Genomic DNA, 13,603 nt, shown 5'->3' with positions numbered 1-13,603 from the left:
AACCTACGTAGATTGTACTCATGTGACATATGTATACAGGTGTATGATTACTTTCTGTCTCTTCACCCTGCCCACAGCATCGTCGGGGGACACGGAGGGAGACATGGACACAGACGGCACGGAGGGACCGAGCACCAGTGCCAGCGGTGACATCGGGGCTGGCACTTCGAGTGGGACTGAGGCGGAGGAGAGTGAACCCGGGGACCTGTCGACTGGCACAACAGAGTATGAAGCTGACGGGTCCGAGGATGATCTCTCCAAGTGGGCGGTGGCTGCACCACCATCTGACAGCAGCCCTACATCTGGCACCGCCCCCTCCATTGGCATCAGCCGCCTCCCACGTGCTCGTGTCCCTTCCCAACGTGCCCGGTCACCACATGTCTCCTTCCTGCCAGGCACCGCACCCCCTGCCCCTGTCTCCACTGCTGCCGCCAATGCTGAGTCTGTGGACATCCAGCGGCAGTTGCAGATTGGTCAGACTGCGATCCTTAATGTCCTCCATGGCCACAGCCAGGTCCTCAACAACATGGAGGCATACTTGGAGGGCATTCATTCATCGCAGGCTGACCAACGCAACTTGCTGAGGTCCATAGACTCCACACTGACTGCAGCAGTGGGTCTCCTGCAGCGCTACGTCCCACCCCCTACCCCTGCTCCTTCCACAATTCCCACTCCCATGCCTGTCCCACATACACCCAGACGTAAGCATGTACCCACCACAACAGACACAGGCACCACACCAGCAGGGAAGGTCCGCCGCACACCTCCTGACAGACACACACAGGGTGCAGTAGGCACACCCACTGGGTCGGGGGGCAAACATGTGACACGCAGCCAGAGTGGGAGTCCGCATTCCACCCAATCCACTCCCTCCAAATCCCCTCCCCTCAGCTCTCCTGGCCACATCTCCCCCAAAGACTCCTTCATGGCCGCTCTGTCCCTGAGCCCCACAGTGACACCACCCCGCAAGCGGTCAAGGAGGTCCCCGGTCAGGGTGCTTGAGTCCCCCCCCTGTCCACACCCTCCCCCAGTGGCGCTGCGACCCATCCCTCTGACCCCCCCCCCCCCTCCTTGGGGCCTGTGGTTCCTTCGGGTGCAGGGGAGTCCCTGGAGGACCTTGCTAAGGTGTGCAGCGAGATCCTGGCCTCCGCCTTTGGCCCTGCCCCACCCCCTGTGGTGGAGTCCTCCATCCCTGCACCCACAACGCCTACCCTTCACCCTCCTGTCCCTGCGGTGCCTGTTTCTTCCCCCCCACATGATGCCCTCACCCCTGTGGAAGACAACGGATTGTAACTGTGCAGGCAAGCTAGGGGACACACATCCCACTGTGTCCCCCATCCAGCTGGGACTCCTGGACTGCCCTATGGCCTTTGTTAATATTGGACTTACGTCATACTAGTTTTTTGCTCATGCTGAATAAAGCTATTTATTTTTAGCCCTTGGAACACTCCTGCATTGCTGGCATTGCTGTTGGTGGGGCTGCTACATGGTTGTGGGTGTTGGTCATGTGTTGGGTGTGTGGGAAATGTAGTAGTGTGCTGCTCATAGGGGGGACCCTGGGATCTGTGTGCCATCACACGGTGTTAGCTACCTTTCTCCATTCATGTAAGCAGTTGCTGCATGTTGCAATTGTCCAAAGGTGTATTCCTTCCTCCGTGTACCCTGACTTCTTCCCTGCAGGGTGTCCCCTGACTTTAGCACAGAGCTGTGTGTCCATTAGCTGGGTGTGTGACGTAGTCCTTCACCTTTGCACATGCATGCTGAGCGATGTCTCCATCTGCATCATTCGTGGCATCCTTGGTAGTCATTGTACTTGTGTATGTGGCCTATTGACATGACTTCATGTGTACATGTTTTCTTTTGTGCGCTATGCATGCGTATACTCCCAGCCTCGCACACATGTGGTACATGTACTGCAGGGTCTTTGTGCACCTGACTGACTTTTGTGGGCACGGTATCTGTGGCTACTCCACCCTTTGCGTTCCATGGGCACTGCTGGGAGGACTCTGCATCCACCCCTCCTGTCTCAGGGCAATGCTGGGAGTGATAGGCCCCCACCCCTCCTGTCTCAGGGCACTGCTGGGAGTGATAGGCCCCCACCCCTCCTGTCTCAGGGCACTGCTGGGAGGACTCTGCACACACCCCTCCTGTCTCAGGGCACTGCTGGGAGTGATAGGCCCCCACCCCTCCTGTCTCAGGGCACTGCTGGGAGGACTCTGCACCCACCCCTCCTGTCTCAGGGCACTGCTGGGAGGACTCTGCACACACCCCTCCTGTCTCTGGGCACTGCTGGGAGTGATAGGCCCCCACCCCTCCTGTCTCAGGGCACTGCTGGGAGGACTCTGCACACACCCCTCCTGTCTCTGGGCACTGCTGGGAGTGATAGGCCCCCACCCCTCCTGTCTCAGGGCACTGCTGGGAGGACTCTGCACACACCCCTCCTGTCTCAGGGCACTGCTGGGAGTAATAGGCCCCCACCCCTCCTGTCTCAGGGCACTGCTGGGAGGACTCTGCACACACTCCTCCTATTTCACAATATGTACGCTCATGGCATACACGGATGTGGGTACGCTCCATGCATTCGAGGTGGGGGTACGTGTCGTACTTACACTGTTGGGGTGGGGGTACGCTCCATGCTTTCGAGGTGAGGGTACGGGTCGTACTTACACTGTTGGGGTTGGGGGTACGCTCCATACGTCCGCGGGTGAGGGTACGGGTCGTACTTACACTGTTGGGGTTGGGGGTACGCTCCATACGTACGCGGGTGTGGGTACGGGTCGTACTTACACTGTTGGGGTTGGGGGTACGCTCCATACGTACGCGGGTGTGGGTACGGGTCGTACTTACACTGTTGGGGTTGGGGGTACGCTCCATACGTACGCGGGTGTGGGTACGGGTCGTACTTACACTGTTGGGGTTGGGGGTACGCTCCATATGTACGCGGGTGTGGGTACGGGTCGTACTTATACTGTTGGGGTTGGGGGTACGCTCCATACGTACGCGGGTGTGGGTACGGGTCGTACTTACACTGTTGGGGTTGGGGGTACGCTCCATACGTACGCGGGTGTGGGTACGGGTCGTACTTACACTGTTGGGGTTGGGGGTACGCTCCATACGTACGCGGGTGAGGGTACGGGTCGTACTTACACTGTTGGGGTTGGGGGTACGCTCCATACGTCCGCGGGTGTGGGTACGGGTCGTACTTACACTGTTGGGGTTGGGGGTACGCTCCATACGTACGCGGGTGGGGGTACGGGTCGTACTTACACTGTTGGGGTGGGGGTACGCTCCATACGTACGCGGGTGGGGTACGGGTCGTACTTACACTGTTGGGGTGGGGGTACGCTCCATACGTACGCGGGTGGGGGTACGTGTCGTACTTACACTGTTGGGGTGGGGGTACGCTCCATGCATTCGTGGTGAGGGTACGGGTCGTACTTACACTGATGGGGTGGGGGTACGCTCCATGCATACGGGGTGGGGGTAGGATCCGTACATATCCGTCCCCACGCTATGTGATGCTTTTGCGGCCCGTACCCAGGCCTTTGCCACGTGGGTACGAGCCGTCCCGCCATTGTTGGGGTGACGTGGGTGTGGGCGTGGTACGACTCGTACCCACGCCGTTCAGGCGTGGGTACGGGACGTACCTGTCTGGTTGTGTTGCCGGTTCGCGTCGTGACGGACTTCCGTTGTGGCGGTCGCTGGCTTAGCTGGACACGCCCCCACCCCCTCGTAGTGACCAGGGCATGGGAGTCAGGTATGTCCAGGGCATGTGTGCTGTGTGACTTTGGTGGGGGGTTTGTGGCCTGCCCTAGTCCTGCCACCCCCACCCCACCCCACTTTCCCCCCTCCCTTAGTTGTTCTGACCTTCTGCGGCGTCTGCGTCCGAACCTGTAGAGGAGGTCGACTGCTATGAGGGCCGGGATGACACGTAGGTTCGGGTCCATGTCTGTCCGTCGCGTACGGGTCCTCCTTGTTCGCGTCGTCCTGTCTGTCCGTCGCGTACTGGTCCTCCTTGGTCGCGTCGTCCTGTCTGTCCGTCGCGTACTGGTACTCCTTGTTCGCGTCGTCCTGTCTGTCCGTCGCGTACTGGTCCTCCTTGTTCGCGTCGTCCTGTCTGTCCGTCGCGTACTGGTACTCCTTGTTCGCGTCGTCCTGATTTCCCGGCAGTTTTTGGCAGCCGGAAAATATTCACCGTGCGGGATGACGTCGGTGCGAATCGTGATTCCTAGTTCGTGAATGGCAGGCTGCGAGCGTCCTGACGTCAGGTCGGCGCTTTCCCGGATCGAATTTGTAGGTTTATTTTGTTCGGTCGGGGTTTTTTACGATTCGTACGGAAATGGTGTTCCCGTGCGAATCGTAATTCCATGTTTGTATATTTTGACGACTGGGTACGCGTCGGACGGAGAATATGCTCCGTCCGACGGTTCGTACCCGGTTTTTACAGGATCGTGATCGGCACCTCAGTCTTCCTCACACCCATATTTACACTCACTTGCACCCACTCCCAGTTGTTCTCATTTACTCTGACTCGCTCGTTCTCACTCACAGTTACACACACTGACACTCTAGCACTCCTACACACTCATTCTTATTCATCCCCACTCATCCACTCTCACTCACTTAAAAGTCATTTTTACTCTAACTCATTCTGACTCAATCATGTTCACTTTCTGACACACAATCTAATTTTCATTCACTACCTGTCACAGGCTCTAAATCACGCACACACTCATGCTCACACAGACACATGCTCACACATAAGCGTGCAGTTTCTCTCACACAAACACATTCTCACCAGCAGCATACATTTAAAATAATTTTACTTACCTGCAAGTGAAGTTCTTGTTCCAGCTCCTAGAGCTCAGTTGTTTACAACACTACTAGTGAATTATAGGCAATTATTCAATAATAGTGTAATAGAAATGAGCAAAAGCAAACACAGCAGCTCCTTGACAACCAAGAATGTGCTCTCGACATTCATTTTGACCCCCTGAGATGAGAGGGTACAAAGGCAGTGGCAGGGGTTGCAAAGTCCTAGTGTGGGGGTCACAACTGTGAGCACTTAGTGACCCCTACATACGTAACATCAATGCTTAAATTAAGAGAATCTAAGACTTCATAAAAATAAAATAGTAAAGGTTGTCTTCAATGGAGAATAGTTGTGATGGGCCAACAACTGGGGAGGACGATTTGGCATCTTGCTCTCATTTTAATGCTCATTAACAAGTAGAGTTATTTTTTATGTAGGCAAAAATATATTTTACTTTTCAAATGAACAAAAAGTACAACAGAATCAAAAGACTGAAAGGGTGATCACAGCTGTCTATAATTTTTCTCCACGTCAACAGACCTTTTTGTCCTGTCACTTAGTTGTGAATTAGCGTATTAAGGATGTCAATGAGAGTCTCTTTTCAGTGGACTCCTCACAGAGGACCTCATACACATAGGGTTTTAGTGTTTGCAAACCCTCTTATTTTGTAAATCAGAGTGTTTGTGAAGGCTAAAATTATCTTTAAATGTACTAAATCCACTTAACAATTCGTAAAAGGTTTTCTGAATTGTTGAATGGATTTAGGAAATCATTAGGTATTGCTATTTGTAAGGGATGTGCTAATGATGTTCCTTTCAAATATTGATTCTTTAAGGCATTAATGTTTGGCGACTGAAATCCGGTTGCAAAACATTCATATTTTACCAAAAGCTCAAATGAAGATGTAACCCATTCATGAACAGGAAGGTGTCCCCAACGTACTCTTTACCCTGTGTGAATGCTTAAAAAACAATTTTAGAAGTAGTCCACAGGACCACTGCTTACTAATCAAAAATGTTTGTAAAACTTAAAAAAATAAATTAAATGCATACTGTATTTTTTTTAGGCAAATGGGCTGTATTAAAATAAAAAGTGACTTTATTGGAGAGCAATCACAGAGCAACATTACTGTGATTGTAGCCAATCATATTGAGTCGTAATTTGTGACTTACCTAATGCCTATTAATGATGAAGGTTGAATTGCGCCCCATTAAGATTGTGTATTTTGAATACCAACCTACTAGTGTCTAGATCGGATCACTATAATACACATGCACTCAGCAAATGTTGGTGCACAAACACTGACTCCATTCTTTATAGATGAGGTTCGGTATTCTTATAAAGTGGATCCTAAGAAATTGCAATTTAGGACAATAGAGGCAAAAGTAGTGCCCATATAACACTATAACAAATATGGCTTAAGCCTCTTTTCAAAACATTAAATTCCTCCAAAGTGCAATCCTCTAAAAGGTATTCAACAGTGTGTACATTCCATTGTTTTAAGTGAGAGAGAAAGAACTGGTTCTAAAGTTCAAGACTCTTAATTTAAATGATTTGACCAAAATCTCTTCTCACTCATTTTGTGAATTTAAATCTTCTTCGGACTACCATGCGTGGGTAGAAAAGAGACTTGAAAAATCATCCCCCCACAAGCACATACCTTTGCCAAGGTACTGTGAACACAGACAGTTGTTTAGATTCTTAAAGCTCCAACTATTAGTCGCTGAAGCCTTTCCATCATCAGGAACACAGCAACCCGCTCCTCTGAGAACAATCTCTGGAATAACCATGGTGTGACCAATCTGCTGTTGAGATGCACGCAAACAAAAGGCAGAACGGTCACCAATGCTGGACTGATAATGGCCCTAGCCAGGTCCACTCTGTCTACTGATTGACATAGAAAAACACTAATTTTAAAGCAGGCTTCTCCAACAGCTTGTGAGATACCAGTAGATCCCCGGCTACCTGCAAGTACTGCTCCTGTGCCTAGCCCACCCAACAAAACTAGAAGCTTTTGCTTGGTTTAATTAATATATGTATACCAATATTGAAAAGCATGTATTTGACATGAAAAGTGAGTATTTTCAGACCTTTTTTTCAGAAACTGATGTTTGCGGGAAAATGGTTGAATTCACAAAATATATTTATATCTGATATAGGAGTGATACCTCATGCGGCCTTAGGGAGACTTGTGTATCATATTATTACCTGGGTGCCAGGGCCATAGCAGCGATGACTGCTATATATTACCCATGGAGAGGCATTCCAGATTGATTAAAACATTTTTCTTTATTGCTAGCAACCTTTCCTGATGCACTGAGGTCATTAATGCTAAGAATATTACATGTAATCGTAGCCCATACGGTCACCATTCCAAACACTAGTAAATTAGTAGCTCAGGAGGATTTTCATTGAACACACATAGCTCTTATTACGGAAAAGGTTGGAGACCCCTGCACTAAGGGTACTAACAGAGCAGCTTGAATTAAAAACAGTGTAGTTGTTTTATTTAAATGTGGTGTTGTGTTTCACATTAAATATAAGTTGATTTGGTATATTCATTTGAGTTTCAATGGCCTCTCGGACTAGAACGCCTGACGAGGTGGAACGCTATCCTCACTTCGCTAACTTAGTCTTAATCCATTAGTTGAATTGACCTAGCTGTCACATAGTCACAATCAACATTATTTGAAGACATTTAAAGACATACAATGTAAAAATATAGGCAGCGCTTTCAATACTGGCAAGATGTGAGAATCCCCGCGAGATATGAGGAGCCCCAAGAGGTCTGAAAATCCTCAGGAGTTCTGAGAATCCTTAGAAGATGTGAGAATCCCCGTGAGATGTGAAAATCCCAGTGAGGTGTGAGAATCCTGTTGAGGTTTGAGAATCCCCGCAAGATGTGAGAATCCCCACCAGATGTGAGAATCCCCACCAGATGTGAGAATCCTTTTGAGGTTTGAGAATCCCCGTGAGATGTGAGAATCCCGAGGTTTGAGAATCCCCACGAGATTTGAGAATCCCCACGAGATTTGAGAATCCCCACGAGATGTGAGAATCCTCAGGAGATGTGAGAATCCCCGCAAGATGTGAGAATGCTCAGGAGATGTGAGAATCCCCAAGAGATGTGAGAATCCCCGCAAAGTTTGAGAATCCCGGTGAGGTTTGAGAATACTCAGGAGATGTGAGAATCCCTGAGAGATGTGAGAATCCCTGCAAGATGTTAGAATACCCACGAGATTTGAGAATCCTCAGGAAATGTGAGAATCCCCGAGAGATGTGAGAATCTACGAGAGATGTGAGAATCCTCAGGAGATGTGAGGATCCTCGATGGTGCGTCCAACTGGCCAATTAGCAGAAGTAATTAGAAGAGGAAGCAATGGGGAAGAAGAACCATTAACATACTTTTAATTGTGTCTCTTGGGTTCTAACAAGACATCACTAGATCAGATGTCCCACTCTACCTCCATGGCATCAGATGTAAGGCTCCGCCTACGACTGGTTAATTTAGTTTACATCGCAGATATTTCAAAATCTGTCCAGTTTTCCGCTCACCAAGATATATTCAATATCCAAGAAGAATCATTAAATTCAGGCTTAACTTCCAATATAAAACAAAACACTATGGGGCAGATTTATGAGCCCCTTGCGCCACTTTTGCGTCACTTTTAACATTCGAAAAGTGACGCAAAAGTGGCGCAAGGGGCTCATAAATCTGCCCCTATATACATTTTATTTACAAGGTAACCCCTCTGTACTCGTCAAGCGCCCTGAAACGGCTATGCCGCGCCGAGCAGCGCTTTAAAAAACGTAATAATAAAGAACTACTTACAGCGCCCGTTTGCTGCTCTCCGCTCATGGGCGCGCGGAGCTTTCCCAGGCATCTTAATATCCGCGTAAACAACATCCCCCGCCATGTCAAGCGTCGACGGACGAGCTCTGAGACGGGGGCCTGCGATGCATAAGACTCGGCTGCGTCTGGAGTCACAACAGCTGCAGAAAGTCCAACAAGAGGAAGTGTGGCAGCGTCAAGTGGCAGACGGGGGTCGAGTGTCGGCACTTACGTCGATCCCTCAAGGTGAATCCACTTCCTCACAGACGCCACCGACTACTGTGACTTCGACTGCAGTGAAGATTTTTGGAGGACTGCGGGGAGTGAAAATCATAACACTAGGGTAAAAATGTATTTCTTAATATATGTTAAAATGTATACGTAGCAGCATGCCAGCACTGACTGTACACGTTAAAAAACACACACCGCCCACACAGTCACAAACAATAAAAGAACCTCCTCTGAAAACGAAGACGAAGTGCTTTTTGATGTACAGCAAAGTAATCTGTACATATTTGGGGCCTCATTTATGAAAAGTGACGCATCACTGCGTGAAAACAGTGATGCGCCACTTTTCACTGCGCCCTCCCTGCGACTCCAGTGATGCGTCATATTTACAGTATGACGCATCATGTCGCAAGGAGTCACAGATACGTCAGTATTTCTGACGTATCTGTAGGCGCAAAAGTGACGCATCGCTAGAGTGTGTCACAAAAGTGACGCAACTCCAGCAATGTGTCCTTTCACATGGGGCAAGCCCCATGTGAAAGGGCCTGCGTCAGTCTTACGCCTGCTGTGAGGCAGGCGCAAGAAATTGACGCATTTGCACACTAGAAGTGGCGCAGTGAAATCTCGTAGATTTCACTGCGTCACTTCTACGACCCTTTGTTGCGTCAAAACGCCCCCCTTGCATACATTATACCTGGGGCAGGTATAATGTGGCGCAGGGGTTTACAAAGTGACGCATCTACCTAGATGCGTCACTTTGTAAATATGGCGCAACATGGCGCATGTTTTCTGCCACTGGTGCGTCACAAAAAGTGACGCACCGGCGGCGCAAAAGTGACGCAGGGGCTCATAAATGAGCCCCTTGGTGTGGTGACATATTTGTAAAGGAACAAAACTTTCGAGACATTTAATCTCCTTTGTGATATGTATGCCCAGAACCTAAATTTCTCTTTCCCCCGGTTTCCTATTTATCTCTGATTCTACCAGAATAAATTCACATTTATCGCCAGTCACATTCTTTAAAAGTCAGTTTATTACTGATACTTATTGTTTAAAGTTTGAAATGACATCAGGGGCGCATGGCCGAGGTACTTTCTCCATCTGATGTGATTTATTTACTTATCATAAAATAAAAGATGAGCTGCGGAGTTCCATTCCATCGTGTGAGCTAAAATGATGCTTTTTGGGACAGAACACTATATCAAACTGAATTAATTAAGTTTGACATAATGACCCCCTTCACAGTTTCACTGGGATATATTTCCTGACGTTATGAACAGGTTTCATTACCTTCAAGTAATCACTTGGTGTCAATTTACTGTGATGTTTCTAAAGCAAAATTGTTCCTTATCAGTGTTTAGGTGTTCGCTTGAAAGTGGGGGGTTGCTTGAATCTGTAACTTTGGGTCCCCTCTTCACTCACCCATCGCTGTAAAAGCATGCTTAGTTCGAATGCAGAAATATTTTGCGTTCTCTGAGTACAATCCCGTGGGTCACACATAATACAATACAATTTCCATAGTTTTGATGACAATTCAAGTCTGGAATATGGGTTGCAAACTGAACCAAGCGAATGTCATCTATAAATTGATTGGGCTCAGCCCATGAACAGATAGGGGTCTCTGGGCTGTGTCTCACATAAGTGTTTTCAATATCTCATGAATGCAGCAAAGTCGAACACTGACAGACAACAACCCTACAAATCAGTGACAGAGGATTCTAAATTACAAATTCAAAATCAACTTTTAATCCCATCCCGTCCAGTAAAAGTTAAAAAACGTATATCCACTGTATTGTAAGGTTAAGATCAAAGTATAAGAGAGAAAACAAAATAACACAAGCATTTGCAATGCAACCGGTCTCGCCTTTGGGACCTTATATGCATTTAGCTATGCAACACATTAGCCTGGGTGCTGAAACTTCTACTGTTCTTTAACATGGAGGGAAAGAAAGCACCAAACTGCGTAACACGCCGGGTATGGGAACACATGGAGAGAAATATTGCCTTTCAGCAGGAAATGGTATGGTCCAAAGCTCTGTTTCTAATATAAAAGCAGGGCCTTCGGTGGTCATATCACTGAAAATACAAGATTTGAAAAAAATATTATTGTCTATGGGTGCTCGTGGAAGACAACTTCTACGGACTGGAATCTAGAGAATGCTAAAGCGATCCTGGTATTTTACTGACCTCTGCTGGTCGTTTTCTATCAAGAAAGTTGAGGCAGTTGCCAGAAAAATAAAAAAAATAAAGTCCCTCAGCAGAAAGCAATTCTGGTATTTTACTGACCTCTGCTGGTCGTTTTCTATCAAGACAGTTAAATAGAGCACAGAAAAAAAAACCCTAAGCGGAAGCCGTCAAGTCCTAGGGCTGATCTCCAGAGCCCACAAAGTACATACACATATAAGTATATACTAAAGTATATACAAGAGGTCCCGAATGCTCAACCTAAATTTGCATTCAAAGAAGCTAAATACTACTCGTATACAATAATATATTAAAGGCCCTCTGCAATCACAAGAGCTGCATTGGGATTGACTGGATTCCTTGGGGCACATTCACAAAGGCATTTTTGAGTATGTAAAGTAGTACTTGTGTAGTACTTGTTTACGCACTCTTACATGACTTTGTAAATTGGCCCCAAAAACATCTAAGGTGGGAATATTCACTGAATGTTCATATACAATACATAGAAATTGAAAATGATGCCCCCTCTTTGGACTAATAGGGAATTTGACAGTTTGGGAACAACTCACAAAGGCATGTAGAGTATGTAAAAGGGCATTCTTGCAGTAGCACTTCCCTTACGCATAAATGCTTTTGAGAATCAGTACCTTCGTCTCAATACCGCCCCCATCTGCCCTTTTCTTGTCTGATGGGGCTGGCGACTTGCCTCTAGATAAAAATGGCAACATCACATACACACTCTGATACAATATAAAGCATCACTGAAATATAATTTCCTTATATAATGTAAGACATTAATGAATCTGTAGTGGTTGAGTCAGGTACGCAAGATGAGTTTCAGGTAGCTATATTCAAGATGGTAAATAGACCCCACCAGGAGCAGCCAGCATGCTGCTCAGCCCAGTCAACTGTGAAGATTTGACTCCTAACATTCTGTAGGATGACATCATAGCAAGGTTCCACAGAGAGAGTAAGAATAACATTGGAGTCAAGATACAACAGAATCCTAATGTATTATACAATAATTAAAGAAGTAAATACTATGGACAGCATATCTGGCGCTGTACCGTATTGGAAAGCAATAGTAATACGTATTATATAAGGCTTCGACCTGTTACACCTCATGCGCTCCAGCATTCCATATACATGTGTATAACGAAAGGCCTTGCATGCCTGTGAAATGACATAGACAATGAAGTCCACTGGAACACTCACCATGACACAAACACACACAGCAAAGACCTCGACTTGGGCCAGATGCTGTGCAATACACCACACTTGTGCTGCCAACGTTACAACACACCTCCCACACTCAGGATACTAGAACAGCGCCCAGAGGTAATCAGATACTCTGTGTTATGACCACAACTTGTGGAGGTTTTGGCGGTGTTCTGAGACTTTGTACTACGCGGTGCTGTGTTTGAGGTGTCTGCTGCCTATCTTGTCCCGCCATCAATCTGTGGAAAGGACTCAGACAGAGTACACTGACAGACCCCCCTGGGATGGTACATGTCTCAGTTTCCACACATCTTACACATAGATAACGGAGCCGTCCCAGTCTGGGCATCCCTGAATACTAACGTGCAACGTTTGAACTGCTGTGGACAGGACACAGAACAGCTTTCTATGGCGACCGAGGCGTGATTTTAACATAGAAACAAAACCACATTCTCGCCTTAACTAGTAGATTAAACCAGCACAATTACACAGGAATCAAGCGGGCTATTGCTGTTCCGTTTGACAACATTACATTGTGGTTGGTGCTGAAACATCGGTCAAATCCCAGTCGATCCACAGGTGTCAGTGAGGGAGGCTATGATGGTTGCAAAGGGTTTTTACAGCCCATTAGGAACATCCAACACCTGTCAAAATTAAGCGCCAGCCGCCTAAGGTAACAGATTGCAAGGCTGAGCGCCGACATAAATAGTAAAATATGTCATCTCAAAAGCAGTTTTGGAAATAATATAGAACTAAAAAAAGTACTTTGATAGAGTGTAGCTCCAGTCGGATTCCCAGAAACGTACACGTTTTCAACTCTTTTTCTTTCAACAATATACTCTATGCAAACCGCCTTAATTATCACTGTACATTACCACATAGAAGTAAAAATTGGATGTCAAACAATAAATTACCAAGTGCTCAAAATGGAAATATAGAAGTGTAGGCACTCACTATCCCAGAATATCTGTTTACTGACTAGAAATGCCAGAATTCCCATATTAAAAGTATTGGACGTCTGATGAGACGTGCAGGTACTAGCCCTTTAAAAATGCAAGCTGTAGAGCTAAGAATTTGCATGATGAGATATCAAAAAACATGTTATTTTTCAGACATTAAAATGAGATTTTGACCAGCTCGAGCCTAATTGCGCCCTGACATTAATTCAAGCAAACACATACTGAAAAAAGTGCACCTGCTGATTCAAACTTGAGAAAGTAAGAGCAACACACTTACTTCTGCCCACAAAGCCCTCTGGGCTCCCCGGTTCCGCGCGCAGTGCAACAGGCGTTGTGACCGACAGACATGCAGCTCCTTGGAAGAAGAAG

General features: G+C 47.2%; 1 protein-coding gene across 1 annotated transcript in view; it reads right to left on the bottom strand.

Annotated features, from left to right (window-relative positions):
* The window catches only part of LOC146812978 (killer cell lectin-like receptor subfamily B member 1B allele A), a 446,364-nt gene extending 437,405 nt beyond the window's left edge, over positions 1–8,959 (bottom strand). Inside the window, exon 1 of the mRNA XM_085620001.1 lies at positions 8,646–8,959. Within this exon, the coding sequence (XP_085476127.1) occupies positions 8,646–8,730 (85 nt within the window). The 5' untranslated portion in view covers positions 8,731–8,959. The remainder of the gene's footprint in view (positions 1–8,645) is intronic.
* Between the last annotated feature and the right edge of the window lie 4,644 nt (positions 8,960–13,603).

The sequence above is a fragment of the Triturus cristatus genome, chromosome 7 (assembly GCF_964204655.1).
Source record: "Triturus cristatus chromosome 7, aTriCri1.1, whole genome shotgun sequence".
NCBI lineage: Eukaryota > Metazoa > Chordata > Amphibia > Caudata > Salamandridae > Triturus > Triturus cristatus.
The sequence above is the reverse complement of the archived record's forward strand: the minus strand, read 5'-3'. Positions and strand labels throughout refer to the sequence as shown.